Raw genomic sequence first — 27585 nt, 5'->3', positions numbered from 1 at the left:
TCGCTCGTTGGCATCTTCCGCTCGTTCAGATGCTCCTTCTCCTGCTACTCCTCTTCACGGATTCCGTCAGCAGTCTTTCTTGGAATCCGTTTCCAAGAGACAACAGTTTGCGAGCACGCACCCGACGGTGCAAAAGCTGAACGTCCTCCTGTCCAAGTTGCTGGTGCTGCAGTCCCTCCCTTTCCAAGTGGTGGACTCAGCACCTTTCCGAGAAATGATGGCTTGTGCCGCGCCACGGTGGAGAGTGCCAAGCCGTCATTTCTTCGCCAAAAAGGCAGTGCCAGCCCTGCATTCACATGTAGAAGAGATGGTGGGCCAGTCTTTGAGCATGTCGGTCTCTGCCAAAGTGCACGGCAGCACCGATGTGTGGAGCTGTAACTACGGTCAGGGACAGTACATGTCATTTACGGCCCACTGGGTGAACGTGGTGCCGTCACAGCCGCACCAGCAACTTGGACAGGTCACGCCGCTTTTGCCTCCACGTTTGCACGTCCTTGGTCCGGCAAAGATGTCCGCCTCTACCACCTCTTCTTCCGCCGTGTCCTCAGCCGCCACCCCCGTGCCAAGTCCCATTACCCGACCGGCATATCACATGTGCAGGGCGCAACGGTGTCACGCTGTGCTGCACCTGGTATGCCTTGGCGAACGTAGTCACACAGAGGAGGAACTTCTGAGTGTAATGAACAGAGAAATCGACAGATGGCTGTCTCCGCGCAAACTGAAAATCGGAACCATGTTGACCGACAACGGAAAGAACATGGTGTCTGCTCTGCGTCAAGGAAGGTTGTGCCATGCGCCATGCATGGCTCACGTGTTCAATCTGGTTGTCAAGCGGTTCCTAAAATCCACCATCCCACTGCAAGACATCCTTAAAATGTCACGTAAACTTTGCATGCATTTCAGCCATTCCTACACCGCAAAGCACACCCTCCTTGAGCTGCAGCGGCAGAACGGAATTGCACAGCATCGCCTGATCTGCGACGTTGCAACAAGGTGGAATTCAACCCTACACATGTTAGACCGCCTTTACGAACAGCGAAAGGCCATCACCGATTTCCTGATGTTACAAGCGGATAAAGGTACTCCCCTGTGTAACTTTGATGTCAGCCATTGGCAGCTCATGCGTGACACCTGCCGCTTGCTCAGGCCCTTTGAGGAGGCCACGCTATTCGTGAGTCGGCAGGACTATGGGATGAACGACGTCATTCCTCTGTTGCACGTCCTGGAACAAATGCTGTTAACAATGGCTGGTCAGGGTGCGGTAGACGTGGCGCACAGATCTCAACGCCACATGACCCCTGTGGGGGCAGGACAGGAAGAAGAGGAGGATGTAGAGGAGGACATTTGTGCTCAGGAATTATTGAGTGAAATGGGTGGTTTTTCCACTCAGCGGACAGGAGTGGAGGAGCAGGAGCATCTGGTAGAGGAGGAGGAGTAGGAGACAGAGGACCCAGACGCACCGTGGCAGTATGCTGTGGAGATGGAGGCAGGGAGTCCCTCGCATTCCTTGGCACAAATGGCCCATAGCATGCTCGGTTGCTTGCGTAGCGACAGCCGAATAATAACCATCAGACAGAGGGATGACTTTTGGCTGTCCACCTTGTTGGACCCTCGCTACCGTTCAAAAATGGTGGCCTTTTTCACACCTGCTGAGAGGGAGGCCAAAATAACGTACTATAAAAACCACCTATGTAGTCAGTTGGTCTCTGCCTTTGTGCGCCAACGTCCATCCTCAGACACTGTGGGCCCTGTGCGCTCGCGTTCCGCTGCCATGGCAGCAGGGGAGGGGTGGGGTGGTAGGAGCAGTGGCAGCTCCACCAGCAGCGGCTGCCTCAGTCTGCAGTCGATGATGAGTAGCTTTCTTCACCAGCGCAGTGAGGAAACTACTAACCAGCCGCAGCAGCAGCAGCATCAGGTGGACCTGGAGCAGGACCTCAAACAACAGGCTTGGGCCTACTTGGACAGCACCCTGCCAACCGAGGTAGACAATCCCCTTGACTACTAGGCAACGAAACTTGACCTTTGGCCCCAACTAGCTGAATTTGCCCTTGAAAGGCTGTCATGCCCGGCCAGTAGCGTGGCATCGGAGCGCGTGTTTAGTGCGGCAGGAGGTATTGTAACTCCGCGGAGGACACGACTGTCCACCCAAAGTGTGGAGAGACTCACGTTTGTGAAAATGAATCAGGCGTGGATTAGTCTGGATTTCAAACCACCATTTCCTGACACAACTGACTAAATCCGCCATGAATCATGCCTCAAACATGTGCCACTTTCAGGTCTCCTCACACACTGCTGGTGTGTTCCATTTTTTGTCATAGGGTGCTGGCAGATTACGGGCCTCCCATAGCTGCTGCCAGGCCCCTAATCTGCCATGGGCCCCTATACCGCCTCCTCATGCTGCTGCCAGGTCCACAGTCTCTTATGCCATGTGCCACTTTCAGGTCTCCTCACACTGCTGGTGTGTTCAATTTTTTGACATAGGGTGCTGGCAGATTACGGGCCTCCCATAGCTGCTGCCAGGCCCCTAATCTGCCATGGGCCCCTATATGCCGCCTCCTCATGCTGCTGCCAGGTCCAGAGTCTCTCATGGGTCCCTGTACGGCCTCCCATTGCTGCTGTCTCCATCGCCACACTCTGCCATGTGCCACTTTCAGGTCTCCTCACACTGCTGGTGTGTTGAATTTTTTGACATATGGTGCTGGCAGATTACGGGCCTCCTATAGCTGCTGCCAGGCCCCTAATCTGCCATAGGCCCCTATATACCGCCTCCTCATGCTGCTGCCAGGTCCAGAGTCTCTCACGGGTCCCTGTACGGCCTCCCATTGCTGCTGTCTCCATCGCCACACTCTGCCATGTGCCACTTTCAGGTCTCCTCACACTGCTGGTGTGTTGAATTTTTTGACATAGGGTGCTGGCAGATTACGGGCCTCCTATAGCTGCTGCCAGGCCCCTAATCTGCCATAGGCCCCTATATACCGCCTCCTCATGCTGCTGCCAAGTCCAGAGTCTGTCATGGGTCCCTGTACGGCCTCCCATTGCTGCTGTCTCCATCGCCACACTCTGCCATGTGCCACTTTCAGGTCTCCTCACACTGCTGGCGTGTTGAATTTTTTGACATAGGGTGCTGGCAGATTACGGGCCTCCCATAGCTGCTGCCAGGCCCCTAATCTGCCATTGGCCCCTATACCGCCTCCTCATGCTGCTGCCAAGTCCAGAGTCTCTCATGGGTCCCTGTACGGCCTCCCATTGCTGCTGTCTCCATCGCCACACTCTGCCATGTGCCACTTTCACGTCTCCTCACACTGCTGGTGTGTTCAATTTTTTGACATAGGGTGCTGGCAGATTACGGGCCTCCCATAGCTGCTGCCAGGCCCCTAATCTGCCATAGGCCCCTATATACCGCCTCCTCATGCTGCTGCCAAGTCCAGAGTCTGTCATGGGTCCCTGTACGGCCTCCCATTGCTGCTGTCTCCATCGCCACACTCTGCCATGTGCCACTTTCAGGTCTCCTCACACACTGCTGGTGTGTTGAATTTTTTGACATAGGGTGCTGGCAGATTACGGGCCTCCCATTGCTGCTGCCAGGCCCGTAATCTGCCATGGGCCCCCGTACCGACTCCTCATGCTGTGACGTTGCAACAAGGTGGAATTCAACCCTACATATGTTAGATCGCCTTTACGAACAGCAAAAGGCCATCACAGATTTCCTGATGTTAAAAGCGGATAAAGGTACTCCCTGTGTAACTTAGATGTCAGCCATTGGCAGCTCATGCGTGACACCTGCGCTTGCTCAGGCCCTTTGAGGAGGCCACGCTATTCGTGAGTCGGCAGGACTATGGGATGAACGACGTCATTCCTCTGTTGCACGTCCTGGAACAAATGCTGTTAACAATGGCTGGTCAGGGTGCGGTAGACGTGGCGCACAGATCTCAACGCCACATGACCCCTGTGGGGGCAGGACAGGAAGAAGAGGAGGATGTAGAGGAGGACATTTGTGCTCAGGAATTATTGAGTGAAATGGGTGGTTTTTCCACTCAGCGGACAGGAGTGGAGGAGCAGGAGCATCTGGTAGAGGAGGAGGAGGAGGAGACAGAGGACCCAGACGCACCGTGGCAGTATGCTGTGGAGATGGAGGCAGGGAGTCCCTCGCATTCCTTGGCACAAATGGCCCATAGCATGCTCGGTTGCTTGCGTAGCGACAGCCGAATAATAACCATCAGACAGAGGGATGACTTTTGGCTGTCCACCTTGTTGGACCCTCGCTACCGTTCAAAAATGGTGGCCTTTTTCACACCTGCTGAGAGGGAGGCCAAAATAACGTACTATAAAAACCACCTATGTAGTCAGTTGGTCTCTGCCTTTGTGCGCCAACGTCCATCCTCAGACACTGTGGGCCCTGTGCGCTCGCGTTCCGCTGCCATGGCAGCAGGGGAGGGGTGGGGTAGTAGGAGCAGTGGCAGCTCCACCAGCAGCGGCTGCCTCAGTCTGCAGTCGATGAGTAGCTTTCTTCACCAGCGCAGTGAGGAAACTACTAACCAGCCGCAGCAGCAGCAGCAGCATCAGGTGGACCTGGAGCAGGACCTCAAACAACAGGCTTGGGCCTACTTGGACAGCACCCTGCCAACCGAGGTAGACAATCCCCTTGACTACTGGGCAACGAAACTTGACCTTTGGCCCCAACTAGCTGAATTTGCCCTTGAAAGGCTGTCATGCCCGGCCAGTAGCGTGGCATCGGAGCGCGTGTTTAGTACGGCAGGAGGTATTGTAACTCCGCGGAGGACACGACTGTCCACCCAAAGTGTGGAGAGACTCACGTTTGTGAAAATGAATCAGGCGTGGATTAGTCTGGATTTCAAACCACCAGTTCCTGACACAACTGACTAAATCCGCCATGAATCATGCCTCAAACATGTGCCACTTTCAGGTCTCCTCACACACTGCTGGTGTGTTCCATTTTTTGTCATAGGGTGCTGGCAGATTACGGGCCTCCCATAGCTGCTGCCAGGCCCCTAATCTGCCATGGGCCCCTATACCGCCTCCTCATGCTGCTGCCAGGTCCACAGTCTCTTATGCCATGTGCCACTTTCAGGTCTCCTCACACTGCTGGTGTGTTCAATTTTTTGACATAGGGTGCTGGCAGATTACGGGCCTTCCATAGCTGCTGCCAGGCCCCTAATCTGCCATGGGCCCCTATATACCGCCTCCTCATGCTGCTGCCAGGTCCAGAGTCTCTCATGGGTCCCTGTACGGCCTCCCATTGCTGCTGTCTCCATCGCCACACTCTGCCATGTGCCACTTTCAGGTCTCCTCACACACTGCTGGTGTGTTGAATTTTTTGACATAGGGTGCTGGCAGATTACGGGCCTCCTATAGCTGCTGCCAGGCCCCTAATCTGCCATAGGCCCCTATATACCGCCTCCTCATGCTGCTGCCAGGTCCAGAGTCTCTCATGGGTCCCTGTACGGCCTCCCATTGCTGCTGTCTCCATCGCCACACTCTGCCATGTGCCACTTTCAGGTCTCCTCACACACTGCTGGTGTGTTGAATTTTTTGACATAGGGTGCTGGCAGATTACGGGCCTCCCATTGCTGCTGCCAGGCCCGTAATCTGCCATGGGCCCCCGTACCGACTCCTCATGCTGTGACGTTGCAACAACGTGGAATTCAACCCTACACATGTTAGACCGCCTTTACGAACAGCAAAAGGCCATCACAGATTTCCTGATGTTAAAAGCGGATAAAGGTACTCCCTGTGTAACTTAGATGTCAGCCATTGGCAGCTCATGCGTGACACCTGCGCTTGCTCAGGCCCTTTGAGGAGGCCACGCTATTCGTGAGTCGGCAGGACTATGGGATGAACGACGTCATTCCTCTGTTGCATGTCCTGGAACAAATGCTGTTAACAATGGCTGGTCAGGGTGCGGTAGACGTGGCGCACAGATCTCAATGCCACATGACCCCTGTGGGAGCAGGACAGGAAGAAGAGGAGGAGGTAGAGGAGGACATTGGTGCTCAGGAATTATTGAGTGAAATGGGTTTTTTTTCCACTCAGCGGACAGGAGTGGAGGAGCAGGAGCATCTGGTAGAGGAGGAGGAAGAGGAGACAGAGGACCCAGACACACCGTGGCAGTATGCTGTGGAGATGGAGGCAGGGAGTCCCTCGCATTCCTTGGCACAAATGGCCCATAGCATGCTCGCTTGCTTGCGTACCGACAGCCGAATAATAACCATCAGACAGAGGGATGACTTTTGGCTGTCCACCTTGTTGGACCCTCGCTACCGTTCCAAAATAGTGGCCTTTTTCACACCTGCTGAGAGGGAGGCCAAAATAACGTACTATAAAAACCACCTATGTAGTCAGCTGGTCTCTGCCTGTCTGCGCCAACGTCCATCCTCAGACACTGTGGGCCCTGTGCGCTCGCGTTACGCTGCCATGGCAGCAGGGGAGGGGTGGGGTGGTAGGAGCAGTGGCAGCTCCACCAGCAGCGGCTGCCTCAGTCTGCAGTCGATGATGAGTAGCTTTCTTCACCAGCGCAGTGAGGAAACTACTAACCAGCCACAGCAGCAGCAGCATCAGGTGGACCTGGAGCAGGACCTCAAACAACAGGCTTAGGCCTACTTGGACAGCACCCTGCCAACCGAGGTAGACAATCCCCTTGACTACTGGGCAACGAAACTTGACCTTTGGCCCCAACTAGCTGAATTTGCCCTTGAAAGGCTGTCATGCCCGGCCAGTAGCGTGGCATCGGAGCGCATGTTTAGTGCGGCAGGAGGTATTGCAACTCCGCGGAGGACACGACTGTCCACCCAAAGTGTGGAGAGACTCACGTTTGTGAAAATGAATCAGGCGTGGATTAGTCTGGATTTCAAACCACCAGTTCCTGACACAACTGACTAAATCCGCCATGAATCATGCCCCAAACATGTGCCACTTTCAGGTCTCCTCACACTGCTGGTGTGTTCCATTTTTTGTCATAGGGTGCTGGCAGATTACGGGCCTCCCATAGCTGCTGCCAGGCCCCTAATCTGCCATGGGCCCCTATACCGCCTCCTCATGCTGCTGCCAAGTCCAGAGTCTCTCATGGGTCCCTGTACGGCCTCCCATTGCTGCTGTCTCCATCGCCACACTCTGCCATGTGCCACTTTCAGGTCTCCTCACACTGCTGGTGTGTTCAATTTTTTGACATAGGGTGCTGGCAGATTACGGGCCTCCCATAGCTGCTGCCAGGCCCCTAATCTGCCATGGGCCCCTATACCGCCTCCTCATGCTGCTGCCAAGTCCAGAGTCTGTCATGGGTCCCTGTACGGCCTCCCATTGCTCCCACTCTGCCATGTGCCACTTTGAGGTCTCCTCACACTCCTGCTGTTTTCCATTTTGTCATAGGTTGCTGGCAGATTACAGGCCTCCCATAGGTGCTGCCAGGCCCCAAATCTGCCATGGGCCCCCGTACCGCCTCGTCACGCTGCTGCTGGGTCCACAGTGTGACATGGGTCCCTGTACCGCCTCCCATTGCTCCCACTCTGCCATGTGCCACTTTGAGGTCTCCTCACACTCCTGCTGGTTTCCATTTTGTCATAGTTTGCTGTATGGCCTCCCATTGCTGCTGCCTCCACCGCCACACTGTGGCTCCACACTCTGGTTTTGGCCCCGTGACTGGCCAAATGAGTGAAGTGTGCGGTGATTCTAAGATCGACGGCACTCATCTGCATGTCATACTGACTGACAGTATTATTTCTCTTCCCCAGCAGACTCCAAGGGCATTTAAATTAAAGGTACAGTGTTCTGCACTAATATTAAGTCTCTCTGAAGCCTAGAAACACCCTTTTTTAAGTTAAATTCACAGCGAATATATTCGACTCGAATCGAATATTGTCCACGAATTCGCCGAATCGGTCAAATCGAATTTTTGAATACTTCGCTCATCTCTAATTATCATGTTAATTGATGTATCACTGATATTTGAGGATTTATCATGAATTTTTTAATTGGTATTTTTCATCACAGATTTATTAAGAGGCAAGATTAATTGGTATATATGAGAGGTGTTTATGTATTTTAGCTCATATGGTTTTTATCACCATATAATATTGATTATTTTAAGTTCAGTTGGTAATTAAGTTATACACAGTGGGAATTCTTTTAGATAATTTGGGAGCGCTTCACTATTTAATGCATGTTATCTATGACTTATTGGTTGAAGTTGAGTGATTGCAGCTAGTAGTTAGGGACCTACCCATACCGAGCGCAGGAGGATACCCCCCTAGCCATTTTTTGTACTGTTGAATTGTTGGTTGAAGGGGCTCACTGGACACCCTAGCTGCCATTGTGCTACATGCTGGGTGTCCGGTGTGCTCCTGTACCTTTTAAGGAGGGGTGGACTCCCTCAGGTCCACCTGCCCTTGGTCTATCCATTAAATTCATGTCTCTACTATGGGGGCTCTTAAATTGGAGAGTTAGGAACTACAGAATACTCGGGTGCCGTTTCAAGGCTCTGTTGCTTACACATATATTTTCAAATTTGTGCTAACTAAACCCCTGTTTTTAACACATACTGTTAGACAGGTTAATTCAATTTGTTTGCAGTCTGGCTGGCAAGTTAGAGCTTGGAATTTTTTTTGTTTGACATGCATCACCCTTCCATGTGCTCCTTGCTACGAAGGCCAGTTATAGACTGGGGCAGTGGCCATTTTTTGTACTATTACATAAAGGTATACTGATGGTGTCAGTGAGAGTGAGGCCTCGCATAGGGCTGGGCCAGAGCAGAGGACCCAAAACTACCAGCGGTTTCTGCAGGGGTAGTGCTACAAGCATTTAGCCAAATCTCTGTATATCCTTTTTCTTTCCTGCATTTTTGTAATTTTACCTTTTACATAGTTTCTATGCAACGCCTGCCTAAGGATATTAAATTCTAAATTTAAATTCTAATATTAAAGCTGTAATTATATTGCAGCTTAGTAATTTTTAGATGTGATGGCTGCATTTTGTTTCTTTTTCAAGCTTTCTTTCTTTTATTTTTACCTGGTGATCTGGCCAGTAAGTCTGTAGTTTTTCAAAAGGCTAAGCTCTCTTGCAGTTAGACCAGTTACAGGGATGAGACAAACCAGTTGTTAAAGTAAAAACTTTATCCCAAAAGGAAAAAACAACTGTAACTGCTGTAACTGCTTATAAAGTGTGAGCTGGAGTTTGGCTTCAATTTGTTAGTGTATTTAAATCTGATAGTACATCTAACACTCCTCTCCCCCTAGACTAATAATACCACGGTCCAAAGGTGCCCCCCATCCAGAGTGGAGGCACTTTATTACAGGAGGTGTGCTACTCGCCAGGTCACCAGATGAAAACAGTGGGGGGGAGAAGACAAAAAAAAATGCAGCCACCACATCTAATGATTGGCAAGCTGCAATATATTACATATATGGTTTTGGGTATAATACTGCTTTAATAAGTGCTTTCTGTGTACTAAGCTAAGAATTCATGCTCCTAGAGAGAGGTTGTTGCATTATGTTACCAGTAAATGTGCGCCTGGTTATAAAATCCCTGTTAACCTGTGTGAGACTGCATTGTGTGGCTGTGCCCTCATGTGTTCAGTAATTGCAGCAGTTGTTTGCAAGAGAATGAATGGCCAATCCTATTGTATGCACATTAGTGTCAGCGTGTAGAAGCTTCCATATCTGCCAGAAGGGGCTCTGTGTTTGTGTATTATTGCCTAGCAGACCAACCATCTGAGAAACTGCAGGTGGTGGCAGGCTACCCCAAATCACATACATGTCTGGTGCATAGGGGGGCAGAGTAAAAGTGACCACACCAAGATTCTAGCTCATAAGATAGCTTGAGGAATCTTACAAGTTTGTAGGAATCACTAGTCTACTCCACATTGCACCAGACTGTATGCAACAGTTGTATCTTCTTTTGTGGTGTCCAGCCAGTGGCAGCCAGTGGTATTGCAGGCTTTGTGAACTGCCCCACCCAAAGTAAGCACTCTCTTCTAACTCCTCAAACACCAAGAAATGCTCTTTCCCTGACTCACTAATAGGGTTGAGGACCTTGTCAATGACAACCAATATACAGAATTCTGTTTACTTGATTAACCACTTCAGTACCGCATACTTTCACCCCCTTTCTCCTCAGGCCATTTTTCATCTTTCAGTGCTCTCACATTTGAATGACAATTATTCAGTCATGCAACACTGCACCCAAATAAAATTTATCTTTTTTTTAATAGATAGAGCTTTCTTTTTGTGGTATTTAACTACCACTTTGCTATTTATTTTTTGTTATATAATTAAAAAAATACTGAAAATTTTTCAAAAAAAAGTTTTTCTTAGTTTCAGTCAAAAGATTTGCAAATAAATAATATTTCTTCATACATTTAGGTCAAAATGTATTTTGCCACATTTCTTTAGTAGAAATAACCCAACCCAGTGTATTAGTCTGCATGAAAGGTATAGTCTGCAAACTATGGTGTATATATTTGAAAATTGTTCAGTCCTAAAACAATGACTGCTTGTCTAATTTCTTTAGACCCTAAAATGCCCTCTACAGTGCAAATACCACCAACAATGACCCTTTTTTGGAAAGTAGACAGTCCAAGGTATTTAGGAAGAGACATGGGGAGTTTTCTGAAGTTGTCACAATTTTTAAGATATTAATTATTTTTCACAAAGATGCCATTTTAACAAATTATTTTTCACACACAGCATAGGCATTACACCCCAAAACAGATTCTGCTATGTCTCCTGAGTATGGGGATACCACATGTGTGAGACTTTTCCACAACCTAGATGCATAGAGGGACCCAAAATCCAAGGAGCACCTTTGGGCTTTCAAGGATCATAAATTACACATCTACTGTATTTTCTTGACTAAATAACACATTTATGGAGACCCTGGAGCACAGTAGACACACCTACAAAATTACTACATCTTGAAAAGGAAACACTCTAAGGTATTTTCTAAAAGACATAGTGAGTCTTTTGAAAATGTAATTTTTTTGCCAAAAGATTTAGGAAAATTCAGGAAAGAAAATGAAAGTATTTTCTACATAAAGTTCTCGATTATTAAGATATTTCTAGCACACATAATAGAGATACTTAAAATTACACCCCCAAACACATTCTGTTACTCATCCCGTGTATGGCAATACTACATATGTGAGACTTTTTTACAGCCTAGCCACATAGAGGGGCCCAAAAACCAAGGAACACTTTCAGGTGTTCTAGGTGGATAAATAATGCATCTAATTTTCTGATTACATATTACATTTTTTAAGGCCCTGGAACACCAGGACAGTAGCCTGAAAAATGACCACATTTTGGAAAGCAAACACCTCAAAGTATTTGTAAGAGGCATGAGGAGTCTTTTGAAGACTTAATTTTTTGCCACAAGTTTTTGAAAAATGCAGAAAGAAAAGAAAAAAATGTTTATAAAAAGTTGTCAATGTAATAATATATTTCACACACACAGCATAGGAATACTTAGAATTATACCCCAAAACACATTCTGCTAATCCTTTTGAGTATGGGGATACCACATGTGTGAAACCTTTTCACTTTTTAGACTGGTTTTTATACAATTGGTTGATTTATGTGATGCACAAGATACAATGTCTGGTATAAAATTAAAGTACTGTAATGGTCACCTCTATATAAGTGCTGAGGGAATATACAGTATATTAGTGTAGCATCACCTACATCAGTCCCACTTCCTATAGGCCAATAATCCAGGAATGTATTGTTCACTGACCAGAAAGTACAGGAAGCTGAAGAAAGGAAGAACTAAAGAGTCCCTGCAGTTTCAGGAGTGCAGTTTTCCGTAGCAGATGGCTGGGACTGGTGTCTCACAGAAACAATCAGTCAGATGTGCAGATGAGTCAGTTCAGGCCACAGGCAGAAAGATGGTCAGCAAGCAGGCAAAGGATCGGCCCAGGCAACAGGCAGAAACATGGTCAATAAAGAAGCCAGGGTCAGTAGAAGCAGCAGGCAGAGGGAACACTGCACTGGTGTTGCATACTGCACTGGTCTGGTGACACTGGGGACTAGTGTGGCAACAATCAGGAACAATACTGCTGACTTACACTGGTCAGGTGACATTGGGACTGGTGTGGCAATAAACAGAGACACTGTAACTGGTGTGGTGGTGATTAAGAAGAATATGACTGGTGTGGCCATAATTAGGGACAATATGACTGGTTTGGCAGTGATTAGAGACAATATGACTAGAGTGGCGTTGATTAGGGACAATATGGCTGGTGTTACAGTGATCAGGGACACTGTGCGGTGTAGCAGTGATTAGAGACACTGTGAGTGGGTGGCAGTGGTTGGAGACACTGACTGGTGCAGTGATGATTAGGGATACTGACTAGCAGCACTGGTCTGGTGACATTGTATGCTGTGTTGGTGATCAGAGATAATGGCTGGCAGCACTGATATACAGTGACATCAGAGCAGCCAGGCATTGTACAGTATCATTGCCATATATATATATATACACACAGTATATAGTGTATATATAAAATGCAATTCCTCCTAATCCGCATGAATTGTCCACGAGGAATGTTCCTGAACCATGAAGGATGACATGATGCCCACTCCTGATGGACAGATAACGATTACTATCTGTTGGCTTGAAGAACACCTTAGTGATTAGAGTGCTCTTCGATCTTTCTATAATGACATCCAAAAAGTTTATGGAATGGTTGCTCCACTGGAATTCCAGTTTTATATGATTATTGTTATCATTCAATCTAGCCATAAACTGATGTAAACTAACCTCTGACCATACACCTACCATTTGATTTTTAGACTTATCATTTCTTTGTGAGTGGGCAAACATTCAAAATCAGCAGGGGATCAAATACTTATTTCCTTCACTGTGTATATACACTATATATATATATATATATATATATATATATATATATATATACACACACACACACACATGCAGTATATATAATACACAGGATATATATAACATTTTTTTACATTTTCTTTCATTGCATCCTTTCACCAGACCAGTGCAGTGTTATCATAGTAACACTGCACTATTCTAGGGAAGAAGTGATTGGGATTTTTTTGCACTATGATCACTATGATTGGTTATACAGCATTGATGGCTGCATAAGCAATAATTTCTGGCAGTTCTCGGTTGCAATCAGGCAGCCATTGAGAATTACTGTGATAGCTGTTATTGACTACAGCTATCACATAATACAGGGAGGCAGTGCTTGGCCCTGTGCCATGTGATCACTGTGACCAATCACAAATATCACAGTAGTTTTCAATGGCTGTATGAATGGCAGTCACGTTTACTACTGGACATGTAATCTCTATGATTGGTCACAGTGATCACATGGTACTAGAACAGAGCACCGCCGCTTGGTACTCAGATCGGTGGTCTGCTGTGTCCACTGAACACTGCAGTCACAGGATCACACCTCTGCTCGTCCCCTGGGAGAGTACACAAGAGCAGTTATGGGAGAGTGTGTGGGTACCTCTTAGAATGACATTGGTCCCGCCTGGGTTTTTAAGTCTAGTGGCCGGGTGGCAAGGGGTTGAAAAGAGAAAAATGTATTAATTTTAATTTTCATTATTGTGCATCATAAAAATAAAATATATACGAAAAACTATAGATTACTGTTTATAGCCTAAAACAGCTTTTTTAACCAGGGTGCCCAGGCACCCCGAGGTGCATTAAGGTTTCTTCAGGGATGCCTTGGCAAAATGCCTACAAACTAGCCAAAAACCATATACAAGCCAGCGGGTGGCTCAAGTCTGACTTTTAGTTACACAAAGCCACAGGTTTTCATTGTGCACCATATCAACCTTGTAGCCGCTGGTGTCCTAACAACCAATGACACAGTTGCATAGTTAGTCTGGCTGAAAAAAAACAAAAGTCCATCCAGTTCGACTATTAAAAAAAAAAAAAGTTATAATCCTACACCCACAGTTGATCCAGAGGAAGGCAAATAACCCAGCAAAGCATGATCCAATTTGATCCTGGGGGGAAAAAATCCCTTCCTGATCCCCGATCGGCAATCGGATATTCTCTGGATCAACATTACCTATAAATGTTAATATCCAATTATATTCTGTGTATCTACAGTATGTATGAGGAAAGATTAGAGGAAGTGAATATATTCTCTCTTGAGAATAGGAGATTAAGGTGGGATATGATCAACATGTATAAATACATCAGTGGTTCATACAGTGAACTCGGTGTAGAGCTATTCACCCTGAGGTCATCACAGAGGACAAGGGGGCACTCTTTATGTCTGGAGGAAAATAAATTTAATCTCCAAACACGGAAAGGTTTCTTTGCAGTGAGAGCTGTGAAAATGTGGAATAGACTCCCTCAAGAGTTGGTTCTGGCCAGCTCAGTGGATTGTTTTAAAAAAAGACCTCTTGTATTAAAAGAGGTATAGACTCCAGAGAGACCATTTAAAGGCTTAGGAACCCTTTGCAGGTGTTATGGCTTAATTAGCTGATTAGAGCGGGACACTTTGAGCCGAGAATATTGCACCTTTTCACAATATTCTAATTTTCTGAAATTGTGGATTTGGGGTTTTCATGAGCTATAAGCCATAATCATCACAATTATGACAAATCACGGCTTGAACTATCTTGATTTGCATGTAATGAGTCTATCTCATATATTAGCTTCACCTTTTAAGTTGCATTACTGAAATAAATGAACTTTTGCACGATATTCTAATTTTTCAAGTTTCACCTGTAATTTTACCCCTGTACAAATCATTATTAAGACCTCATCTGGAATATGCATATTGATCATATCCCCCCTTAGTCTTCTCTTCTCAAAAGAGAATAAATTCAGTTCCTTTAATCTTTCCTCATAGCTGAGCTCCTCCATGCCTCTTATCAGTTTGGTTGCCCTTCTCTGTACTTTCTCCAGTTCCCCAATGTTCTTTTTGTGAATTGGTGCCCAAAACTGAACTGCATATTCCAGATGACGTTTTACTAATGATCTGTACCGGGGTAATATGATATCTCTCTCTCTGGACTCTATACCTCTTTTAATACAAGAGAGGATTTTGCTCGCTTTAGAAGCCGCAGCTTTGCATTGCTGCCATTTTAAGCTTGTGATCTACCAGAACTCCCAGATCCTTCTCCACCATTGATTCCCCCAGTTGTACCCCCCTAGTATGTATGATGCATGCATTATCTTAGCCCCCAAGTGCATAACCTTACATTTATCAATATTAAACCTCATTTGCCACATAGTTGCCCAATTATACAGTGCATTGAGGTTGGCTTTTAACTTAGAGACATCCTGTAAGGACTTTATTACACTGCACAGCTTGGTGTCATCTGCAAAGACTGAAATGGTATTTTTAATCCCAGACCCTATATTGTTTATAAATATATTAATAAGTAAGGGTCCCAACACTGAACCTTGGGGTACACCACTGATGGCCCTAGACCATTCGGAGTATGAATCATTAACCACTACTCTCTGAATACAATCTTTTAGCCAGTTTTCTATCCATTTACATACAGATCCAAGCCTGTAGACTTTACCTTATACATTAGCCGTGTGTGGGGAACTGTGTCAAATGCTTTTGCAAAATCCAAGTATACCACGTCCACCGCCACCCCTCTGTCCAAGGTTTTGTTCACCTCCTCATAAAAAGAAATCAGATTTGTTTGACAACTTCTGTCTTTCATGAATCCATGTCAATCCAGTGGTACTATGCCAGTCATATAGTAAAATGACAGCCGGGCGAACCTCTCGTCCCTCCGGTAGGACGTCATATTATATCCTTCTCGGATCACGCTTTGCGTGTGCCCGCAGGGCCGTGCTGTGGCGAAATCTGTCACCGACTGTGTACCTCGGACACGGCCGATGACAGATTTGTGTATCGGCCCCGTTTCCAGTACCATGTGACCTGCTGTGACCAATGACAGTTGTATACAATGGATGGCTTCCTTTCATGCCATCCATTGTATACGAGTGTGTCTAGCTGTAAATGGTCACAGTGATCAAATTGCACAGGCGGGACCAATCACAGCCCATCTGTGCCATGTGATTAGCTGTGGCCAATCACAGCTAATCACAAGAAAAAAAACTTGAATGAATCGATTTCATTCAGTTAAATGCTTGCTTATAGCAAATAAATTATTTGCTATAAGCAATCAAATTGTGTGAAAAAAAAACACTGATCACTTCCCCAAAGTAGTAAAATGTTACTATGGTAACATTATACTACTTTGGTCATAGTGTAATATGAAAAGAAAATCTTAAAAATAAAAAAAAAAGTAAAAAAAAATTAAAAAAAATTTAATTATCAATTTTTTTTTTCGTACTGTCACCAGTTGGTCTCCCTGACCACTGCCACACCAGTTATATGATGATGCTGTACTGCACTGGTGACAGTATGTAAAATAAATTGTGAAAATTATTTTTTTAATTTCTTCATTTAATAAATTATAACAAAAAAATTACTTTAAAAAACTCGCCATGCCTCTTATGAAATACGTCAGACTGTCTACTTTGCAAAAAGGGGTCATTTGGGGGATATCTGTACTGTTCTGACCTTTTTGAGCCTCAAGAAATTAGATTGGCTGTCAGCACTTCGGGATTGATCAATTTTCAGATACATCCCATAGTTTGTGAACTCTATAACTTTCCTACAGGCTAAATAATAAATACTGATTTGGGTTATTTTCACCAAAGAAATGTAGCAGAATACATCTTGGCCTAAATTTATGAAGAACAATTATTTATTTGCAAACTTTTATAACTGAAACAAAAAAACGTGTTTTTGTTTTAATTTTTGGTCTTTTTTGTTAATTTAGCAAAAAATAAAAACCCCAGTGGTGATACCACCAAAAGAAAGCTCTAATTGTGTGAACAAAATTATAAAATTTTAGTTTGGGTACAGTGTTGCATGACTGCGCAATTGTCATTCAAAGCGTGGGAACGCTGAAACTTGAAAATTGGCCTGGGCAGGAAGGGGGTAAAAGTGCCTGGTATTGAAGTGGTTAAAGAGTCCATAAAAATTAGAAACAATGGCTTTGAAATGACAAAGCTCAATTCTTTAAGGACCCGTGGGTGTATGCCATCTGGTCCAGGTGCTTTTATTCACCTTTATTCTGTCTAAATATTTTGGATCATATCAGTTGTGAATCAATGTGGATCATCTGGAGCTGTGTCAACACCATGCCCATTATGGACAAGAGCTCCCCCATGCCCCCATGGCATCATCAGCTGAGGAAGGCATCAGACACCTGCACAGAACCTTTAATGTTGGATGTCTTATGTGTGTAGATGTTGCTGCATTATGTAAAACTATTAGTTTAGTTTTTTATATTTTAAAATGGAACACCTCAAGATACATAATTTTAAAGGGTGCCTTGACTAAAAAAGGTTGATTAACACTGGACTAAAATAATATAACTTTCTTTTTCTTTTCTTTTTCCAGGAAACCCCAATAGACAAAATCTTGGAAGAACATGAAAAAAATAAAGAGTTGGATGACCTTCTCGATTTTAATATTAATAGTCATTGCAAATATATTCTTCTGGTACATTCTTGCAGGAAGATCTATAACATTTTGCACATACACAAGCACAAAACAAACCCTTGCTGCAATTAATTTGGAAAATAGGATGCCCGCAAACAATGACCATGCCTTTGAACCCACTGGTGTGTGGACTGTGGAACCTTCAGGACGTCTTGGAAACCTCATAGGGCAATATGCAACACTTTATGCGTTTGCCAAACGGCATGGGCATCAAGCTTACATCTTACCCTACATGCATTCAGCACTATCTAAGATTTTTAAGATAAAGCTGCCGGTTATTAATCGGGAAGTTGCAGACCGAATACCATGGAAAACGTTCGGAATATACAATAACTGGATGTCTGAAGAATATTATAACATATCTGGACAGTATGTTAAACTTTCTGGTTATCCCTTTTCATGGACCTTCTATCATCATCTCAAAGGAGAGATTCTTAAGGAATTCACTTTCCATGACTTTATTAGAGAGGAAAGCAATGCCTATCTTGCTGATATACGGGGTAACAAAACTAACACCACCTTCATTGGTATACATGTCCGTAGAGGTGACTATGTAGATATTATGCAAAAGAGCAAGAAAGGTGTGCTAGCTAGCAAAGAGTACCTGGATAAAGCAGTGGAGTATTTTAGAAAAAAATATACAAACCCCTTGTTTGTGGTGACCAGCAATGATCTAGTTTGGTGTAAATCGAATATCAATAATTCCTTGGGAGATGTTTACTTTATTGGAGATGGAAAGGAAGGATCACCTGGCCGTGACTTTGCTCTCTTGGTTCACTGTAACCACACAATTATGACCATAGGTACATTTGGCTTATTTGCTGCCTATTTGGCTGGAGGTGAAACCATTTATCTTACAAACTATACTTTGCCTGATTACCCCCGTGTCACAAGATTTAAATATGAGACTATCTTTCTTCCTGAATGGATAGGGATTCCTGCAGATCTTTCCCCACTTTTAAAAAAAGATTAACACTGATATCTCACTGAAAGGGGTAGTATTAAAGTAAACGTGTCAAAAATTTCAATAATTCAAACTCAGCAATTAAAGGAAAAACATGGGCTTATAAAAAAAAGCAAACCTACAGTATATACTCACTTCTATGCTGCAGCATCGGTGTAACATTGCAGCTGTCCCACATCAGCTCTAAGCCTGAGTGAATACATGACTGCTGATCGCTCAGCTCTCGGTCTGCATTGAGCAGAGATCAGTGACTGTCAGTCACTGTTGTTACCTCTGCTCCTCCAGCGCTCACTGCAGTGCTGGGATAAAGAGGTGGCAGGTGCAGTGGGCTCCAGCTATCAGCCTCCAGCTGAGAGGCGAAGCCAACTGTCCATCGGGCATCATCGAGATCCTTCCAGAGCCTGGAGCAGCTCTGCTACATCAACTGATAGCGAGTTATATAGCCCCCAGTTAGTTGACTCTGGTTCACAAGAGTGCAAAAGCAAGTGCACTCCTGTGACCCACAAGAGAAGTATGACCAAAAATGTATGGCTTTGGCCATACTTCTCTTTTATGAAAATATACTGTATATGTGGGGTTATTATACTTCACCTTCTTCAGTGTGCATTGTGATACACTGAAAAGTATGCAGCAGGACCATCATTTTTGGCTGTTGAGGTGCGAAAATGCTCTGCTATTGTGCAGCCCTCTGGAAGTGTTGGTGACCTCACTGGAGGCTCTCTTGATTTTCCAGCTGACCACCGCTGCTTTATAAATAAATAACTGCAAAACATTTTCCTAGTTTTAGATACAGTGAAAATGGATTCGAGCACCAGTCAGGTTTTTATTGCTGTCTGTGTCCCCGGTAGGGAGATTCACCCTCACTTTTTGTCCTGGTGACCATTATCACAGAAAGTGAAAGTAAATCCGAAATTTTGAGTGGTCACCAGAACAGAAATGGAGGGGAAATATCTTTTTAAGTAAAATACATTTTTCTTTCAGTTGTACTTTTATTGGGTTAATGTAATTTTTAAAAAAAAGTATTCTTTTAAAAATGGAGTTTTCAATAAAAGAATACAGAACTTGATGATTCGCTACAAAGGTGCTTGTTCAGGTACTTTCTGGTATTTTAAGACAAAATTAGAAACACAAAACATCAGATTGTGCAGATAAAAACATCTCTTAAGCACTTGCTTGCCACCCACAGTATTTTTACTGCAAGAGGGCAGGTAGCTGCACATGCGCACTGGCGCGTACTAATACTGTGTCTGGTGGACACAGTAGGTTACGGCGCTTGGTACCTTTCTGCTGATCATAGCGATCACATGATTACAATGTAAACAAAACAGTCATAAATGGCTTCCAGGTTGTGATGCTGTGATTGGCCCACAGCTACTCATGGTATCTGGCATCCTGTACCATGTGATTAGCTGTAGTCAATCGCAGATCACAATACTAAGTAAGTGGTCATAAATAAAAGCCATTCATGACAGCTAAAACTATTGCATATAACAGTGATCATCACCTTTTTAAGCAATAACCACAATCTCCCAGAGTAGTAAGATATCACTATGGTGACACTGAACTACTCTGATGAGAGTATGTAAAAAAGAAGAGAAAATCTTTAAAGTTTTAAAAAATTGAATAAAAATGATTTTTTTTTTTTTTCACATACTGTCACCAGTCAGTATCACCAATCACTGCCACACCAGTCATGCTGATGATGCACTGCACTGGTAACTGTATGTAAAACAAATTGTGAAAAAACCCACATTTTATTTAATTTCATCATTTTCCAAAACAAAAGTACAAAAAATTAAAACTCACAATGCCTCTTACTAAATACCTTGGACTGTCTACTTTCCAAAAAATGGATATTTTGTGGGATATTTGTACTTCCCTGGCATTTTAGGGTCTCAAGAAATGAAATAGGCCATCAGTACATCAAGATTGATCAATTTTCAAATATATATATACCATAGTATGTAGACTCTATAACTTTCACACAGCCTAAATATTATACACTGATTTGGGTTATGTTTACCAAAGAAATGTAGCAAACTAAATTTTGGCCTAAATTTATGAAGAAAAGATTATTTGTTTGCAAACGTTTAGAACAAAAACTAACAAAAAAAGTGTTATAAAATCCAGTGTTGATTAAATTGATTATAAAGGTTTTTTTTTTTTTAAAATAACAAACATGTCTATACGTACCTGCTGTATGCAGTGGTTTTGCACAGAGCAGGCCGAATCCTCCTCTTCCAGGTCCCCCGCTGGTGCTCCTGGCCCCTACCACCTGTCATGTTTCCTCACAGCAAGCAGTTTGCTATGGCGGCACACGATGCTCCAAGTATCAATTCACACATGGAGCCACGGCCCTGCCCCCGCTCTCTTCTCATTGGCTCACTGGTTGTGATTGACAGCAGTGGAAGCCAATGGCTTCTGTCTAAGCTAATGAGGAGAGGGAGTCCAGGATAGCCGAGACTCCAGTGCACATTGCTGGATCGAGAGAGGGCTTAGGTGAGTATTAGGGGGGCTGTGGGGAATGCTGCACAGAGGAGGTTTTTTACCTTCATATATAGAATGCATAAGAGTAAAAAACCTTGAGCCTTTAAAACAACTGTAGCCTCCCTGGTGGTATTCCCGAGTGTAGCTCGGGGTAAAGTTTCAGTACCAAAAGCGGTAACCCCGAGCTACACTCGGGCTTACCATGCGGCGCTGCTCCGGGATCTGTTCTTCACTTACCTTATCCTGCACTCCCATGATGTCCCTCCTGCAGTGTCCCCGGCAATGTCCTCCGGCGGATGCCGGCATCTGTCTTCCGGGTTCCGTCCCCTGCGATGTCGGGACGTACAGGGGACGGAACGGCGGGAAATTTGAAAATGACAAAAAGTGACATTCACTAAATTCACTAAAATCACATAGTAAAACATTACTGTATCAAACAATTTCATCTACATTTTGTCCCGAGTGCTTTGTCCTGTGCCCTGCCTGCATTTTTACTGTTCTTTTTGCCTGGAAACTGAGAAATGTCCATGGTGTCCAAAAAGCATCCCTTTTGGTTAAAAGCGGTTTTAGACCAGCTAGAGAACAGCGATAGTAAATTAGAACCACTTGCAGAATTGAGCGATAATGATTCGTGGAGAAATTCATCATCAGACTCTGAAAACGATTTTGCGCCTTTGCTCAGTGATGTGCGAACTTGGCTCTCTATTTCAAATTTCAGTGTTTTTGGTTTGATTATATTATTGAATTAAATTTATTATTATTATATTATTATTTTTTATGATTATTTATTAAATTATAATTTATGATTTCGTGTTTCAAATTGTAACATACCCGGGATGTTTACTAGACTCTTGTTCGGACAGATTTCAGTGAGTTATTCCTAAAAATTACAGGCCTACAATAAAAAAAAATACATATTTCCATGCAAAGAAATGTACCGATTTGAGCACAGAAATATGGACCTAAGCAGACCGCTACGGAGGTTAAATAACACCAAAAGAAAGCTCTATTTCTGTGAAAAAAGTGATAAAAATGTCATTTGTGTACAGTGTTGCATAACCAAGCAATTGCCAGTTAAAGTAGCACAGTGCTGAATAGCAAAAAAATGCCCTGGTCATTAAAGGGGTAAAACCTTCCGATGGTCAAGTGGTTTATAAAATAAAGAATGGTAAAATTTGACTTACAATAAAGTAGGTTGATCAGCTTTCATCAGGAATATCCCTCCAATGGTAAACTGGGTCACATTAACAGCTGCTTGCTATGGGGGCACCCATGTCCCCTCTCTCTTCTCATTGGCTCACTGGTTGTGATCGACAGCAGTGGAAGCCAATGTCTTCTGTCTAAGCCAATGAGGCGATCGAGTCCTGGGATAGCCGAGACTCCAGTGCACTTTGCTGGATCGAGAGGGGGCTTAAGTGAGTATTAGGGGGGGCTGTGGGAAATGTTGCACAGAGGAGGTTTTTTACCTTCATACATAGAAGGTACTCTACATATCCAGGATACAATTTTATTGACTCTATATCCACATTCTGAGGACATTTTTTGCATATATCTTGGTCTTTGTTTTTGCATTGTCCACTTCAGTCCACTTTGCTGGCTACATAGTAAAGCTTGGTTCACACTAATATGGCTGCATTTTGATTTGATTTTCGGTGTAATTATGTAGTGTGACTTGGTTGCGTTTTGTATTTGGTTTCATGTTCTATAGGGCCAAAGATGCACTGGAATCGCACCAAAGTCGTACAGGATCCTTTTCCAAATGGTGTTCTGTGCTGCATTGATGTGAACAGGCACCATTGAAACAATGTGATTTTCATTGTAATGCGATTCTGTGCATAGTTCCACGCACACCAACAATCTAGACTCAAGCTTCGGGATGTCTTTTTGATATATATTGCTGAAAAACTTTAAAAGGAGAAGGGTTTAGAGTTATGGAATACTGCAAAATGATAAGTAACAGGTGCAATAGGATGACAAACTTCTCTTTCTAATCTTCTAAAAGCAGCTTTCATGGAATGGCCAGTATATCAAGGACCCAACAGCAGCAGCCCATATAGCAACCTTTGGCAACTGGTTCCCTTCTGGCACTTGTACAACTATCAGTCCCCAGCAAGGTCTTTGCTCACAGTGTCCCAGGAGCTGTGTGCCACCCAGCCTCCACAGGTAGATCCCTAGTGAGGGAGATAATAAGATCCTTCTGCAGACCAGGACTAAAAGACAGTGCCCTTCGGCAAATGTAATCCTTGGCCAATCTTCTTCAGGCCCTCAGCCTGGCATCTTCTGAGGGCCATACTGCAGTTTCTTATCTCTCTCTGGCTCACTTCCAGGGGCAATAGCCCCCCCCCAAAAAAAAAACAAAAACAAACTGGAATTCTATCTGATGAGGAAAGAAAAGTCTGCTCAGGCTTCCTGCACACTTATCACCTCCCCAGCCACTTTCTGGATGCCCCCTTCCAGGGATTGGCAAGGGAATGTAAAATATTCATCTGATCACTGACCCCCTAACACTGTGGTCTGCAAACTTCTTTCAGAGGCAGAGGAAAGCAATGAAACGCTGAGCTCAGGAACCCTGATCAGACCAAACAATCAACAACCACTCCACTCACTACAGTGAAGCCAAAAACTACTTCATTTACCTGGTAATCTCAAACCATGCAGACCTTATTACAAATGTCCATATCTGGGCAGCAGTGATTATAACATGATATAATTTTTGGTTAACTGTAAACAGCGAGCATATAAGGGAAAAATAAAAACATTGCATTTTAAGAGAGCTAATTTTCCAAGGCTGAGAGCTGCTCTCCAAGACTTAGACTGGGAGGGAATATTGGCATCAATGAACGCAACACAGAAATGGGAGTTCTTCATAGAGACTGCATGTGAACACCTTGCAAAATATATTCCCATGGGCAACATGTTTAAAAGGCTAAAAATCAAACCTATGTGGCTTACGACCAAAGTAACAAAATCTATAGATAATAAGAAAAGAGCTTTTATTAAATATAAAAATGAAGGAATGCTATCTTCGTTTAACATTACAAAGAATATAACAGAATATGCAAATGGAAATAAAGGGTGCAAAAATTGAAAATGAACGACAGATTGAAAAAAATAGAAGGACCAATCCCAAACAATTCTTCAAATATATTAATAGTAAAAAGGTCAAGACCGAGCAGGTAGGCCCTTTACAAAATAATCTAGAGTGGGTGACTGGGGACAAAGAGATGGCAAATTTATTACATACCTTCTTCAGCTCTGTGTATACAAAGGAGCATGGGGGAGCTCTTGTCCATAACGGGCATGGTATTGACACAGCTCCAGATGACCCACATTGGCTCACAATTGATATGATCCAAAAATATTTAGACAGAATAAAGGTGAATAAAGCACCTGGACCAGATGGCATACACCCACGGATCCTTTAATGACTGGCATAGTACCACTGGATTGGCATAAGGCCAATGTGGTGCCAATATTTAAAAAGGGGTCAATCTTTACCAAATATTTATAGACCTGTTAGTTTAACTTCTATAGTTGGGAAGATACTGGAGAGTTTAATAAAAGACCACATGGATTTCTTGCTGGAAAAAAATATTTTAAGCAACAGACAGCATGGATTCATGAAAGACAGAAGTTGTCAAACAAATCTGATTTCTTTTTATGAGGAGGTGAGCAAAACCTTGGACAGAGGGGTGGCGGTGGATGTGGTATACTTGGATTTTGCAAAAGCATTTGACACAGTTCCCCACACATGGCTAATGTGTAAGGTAAAGCCTACGTGCTTGGAAAAAATCTGTATGTAAATGGATGGAAAACTGGCTAAAAGATCGTATTCAAAGAGTGCTGGTTAATGATTCATACTCTGCATGGTCTAGTGTTGTCAGTGGTGTAACCCAAGGTTCAGTGTTGGGACCCCTACTTTTTAATATATTTATAAACAATTTATAAACAATATAGGGTCTGGGATTAAAAATACCATTTCAGTTTTTGAAGATGACACCAAGCTGTGCAGTGGAATAACGTCCTTACAGGATGTCTTCATCCCCACATCCTATTCATGTACATGTGTCCCTGGCCCACCGGGCAAATGCCCAGTGTGTCTTATGGCCAGTCCAGGTCTGGTTGCAGTAAAGTAAATTGCTCCATCGATGGCTGCCTTTACAATTGAAGAGCACTAGCGTATTTGTTTTACAACACAGATGTAGCATCCCTTGGTGGTGGAAGGTTCAGTAGCATTCAGTAAAAGGCTCAAGTAATACTCAGCATCAGCTTCAGTAACTCCCAGTAACAGGGACGATCATGGGGGCTAGTGTTGCCAGCTTTTCATCATGGCTAGAGATGAGCGAATCGAAGTATCCGAAGTGGAATTCGAGTCGAATATCGGAAAAATTTCGATTCGTGCCGAATCCGAAAAACAGCCTAATTCGGACGCGCGAATCGAAATTTTTCCGAAAATGGCGGCTGACATGTGCGGCGACGGAGCGGGGATGTCGGGGAAGGCGCGCAGACAAGGCGCGCTGCCCCATAATGCATTCCTCAACGACATGTGATCGCATCAGCCAATCAGCAGCCAGCCAGCCAGCACTGTGTAATGGTCGAGGTATATATAGCGGCCATTTTGGAAATCTTCATTTGCCTGCAGTCATTGAACAGAGGCAGACCGCTCTGTACTAGGGACAGGGACAGAGTTAGGGCCACAGAAACGAGAATTGGGGACAGAGAGAAGTTACTTAGGGACAGAGAACCATTACTCAGGGACACAGACTTGTTAATGAGGGCCACAGAATCGTTATTTAGGGACAAAGAAACGCTAGTTAGGGCCACAGAATTCATACTCAGGGACAGACAGAATTGTTACTCAGTGCCAGAGAATTGTTACTTAGGGCCACAGAAACGTTATTAGGGCCACAGAATTTTTACTCAGGGACAGACAGAATTGTTACTGAGTGCCAGAGAATTGTTACTCAGGGACAGACAGAATTGTTACTGAGTGCCAGAGAATTCTTACTCAGGGCCACAGAATTCATTCTCAGGGACAGACAGAATTGTTACTCAGGGACAGACAGAATTGTTACTGAGTGCCAGAGAATTGTTACTCAGGGACAGACAGAATTGTTACTGAGTGCCAGAGAATTGTTACTCAGGGACAGACAGAATTGTTACTGAGTGCCAGAGAATTGTTACTCAGGGACAGACAGAATTGTTACTGAGTGCCAGAGAATTGTTACTCTCACAGACACAAAATTGTTACTTGCACAGACACAGAATTGTTACTTGCACAGACACACAATTGTTACTCAGGGCCACAGAATTCATACTCAGGGACAGACAGAATTGTTACTGAGTGCCAGAGAATTCTTACTCAGGGCCACAGAATTCATACTCAGGGACAGACAGAATTGTTACTCAGGGACAGACAGAATTGTTACTGAGTGCCAGAGAATTGTTACTCAGGGACAGACAGAATTGTTACTGAGTGCCAGAGAATTGTTACTCTCACAGACACAAAATTGTTACTTGCACAGACACAGAATTGTTACTTGCACAGACACACAATTGTTACTCAGGGCCACAGAATTCATACTCAGGGACAGACAGAATTGTTACTGAGTGCCAGAGAATTGTTACTCAGGGACAGACAGAATTGTTACTGAGTGCCAGAGAATTCTTACTCAGGGCCACAGAATTCATTCTCAGGGACAGACAGAATTGTTACTCAGGGACAGACAGAATTGTTACTGAGTGCCAGAGAATTGTTACTCAGGGACAGACAGAATTGTTACTGAGTGCCAGAGAATTGTTACTCAGGGACAGACAGAATTGTTACTGAGTGCCAGAGAATTGTTACTCAGGGACAGACAGAATTGTTACTGAGTGCCAGAGAATTGTTACTCTCACAGACACAAAATTGTTACTTGCACAGACACAGAATTGTTACTTGCACAGACACACAATTGTTACTCAGGGCCACAGAATTCATACTCAGGGACAGACAGAATTGTTACTGAGTGCCAGAGAATTCTTACTCAGGGCCACAGAATTCATACTCAGGGACAGACAGAATTGTTACTCAGGGACAGACAGAATTGTTACTGAGTGCCAGAGAATTGTTACTCAGGGACAGACAGAATTGTTACTGAGTGCCAGAGAATTCTTACTCAGGGACAGACAGAATTGTTACTGAGTGCCAGAGAATTGTTACTCTCACAGACACAAAATTGTTACTTGCACAGACACAGAATTGTTACTCGCACAGAGACAGAATTGTTACTCGCACAGAGACAGAATTGTTACTCAGGGCCACAGAATTCATACTCAGGGACAGACAGAATTGTTACTGAGTGCCAGAGAATTGTTACTCAGGGACAGACAGAATTGTTACTGAGTGCCAGAGAATTGTTACTCTCACAGACACAAAATTGTTACTTGCACAGACACAGAATTGTTACTTGCACAGACACACAATTGTTACTCAGGGCCACAGAATTCATACTCAGGGACAGACAGAATTGTTACTGAGTGCCAGAGAATTCTTACTCAGGGCCACAGAATTCATACTCAGGGACAGACAGAATTGTTACTCAGGGACAGACAG

At 44.2% G+C, this 27585-nt stretch overlaps 1 protein-coding gene across 1 annotated transcript in view; it reads left to right on the top strand.

Annotated features, from left to right (window-relative positions):
- Positions 1-22615, top strand: part of LOC149462999 (galactoside alpha-(1,2)-fucosyltransferase 2-like) — a 55503-nt gene extending 32888 nt beyond the window's left edge. Inside the window, exon 2 of the mRNA XM_089676067.1 lies at positions 17438-22615. Coding sequence (XP_089532193.1) covers positions 17469-18512 — 1044 coding nt within the window. The 5' untranslated portion in view covers positions 17438-17468 and the 3' untranslated portion in view covers positions 18513-22615. The remainder of the gene's footprint in view (positions 1-17437) is intronic.
- Positions 22616-27585: the final 4970 nt, after the last annotated feature.

This window comes from Staurois parvus, unplaced genomic scaffold (assembly GCF_062004578.1).
Source record: "Staurois parvus isolate SC_StPar_1 unplaced genomic scaffold, SC_StPar_1.0 ptg000163l, whole genome shotgun sequence".
NCBI classification, from domain to species: domain Eukaryota; kingdom Metazoa; phylum Chordata; class Amphibia; order Anura; family Ranidae; genus Staurois; species Staurois parvus.
Note: the sequence above shows the minus strand (reverse complement) of the source record. Positions and strands in the feature narration are given on the sequence as shown.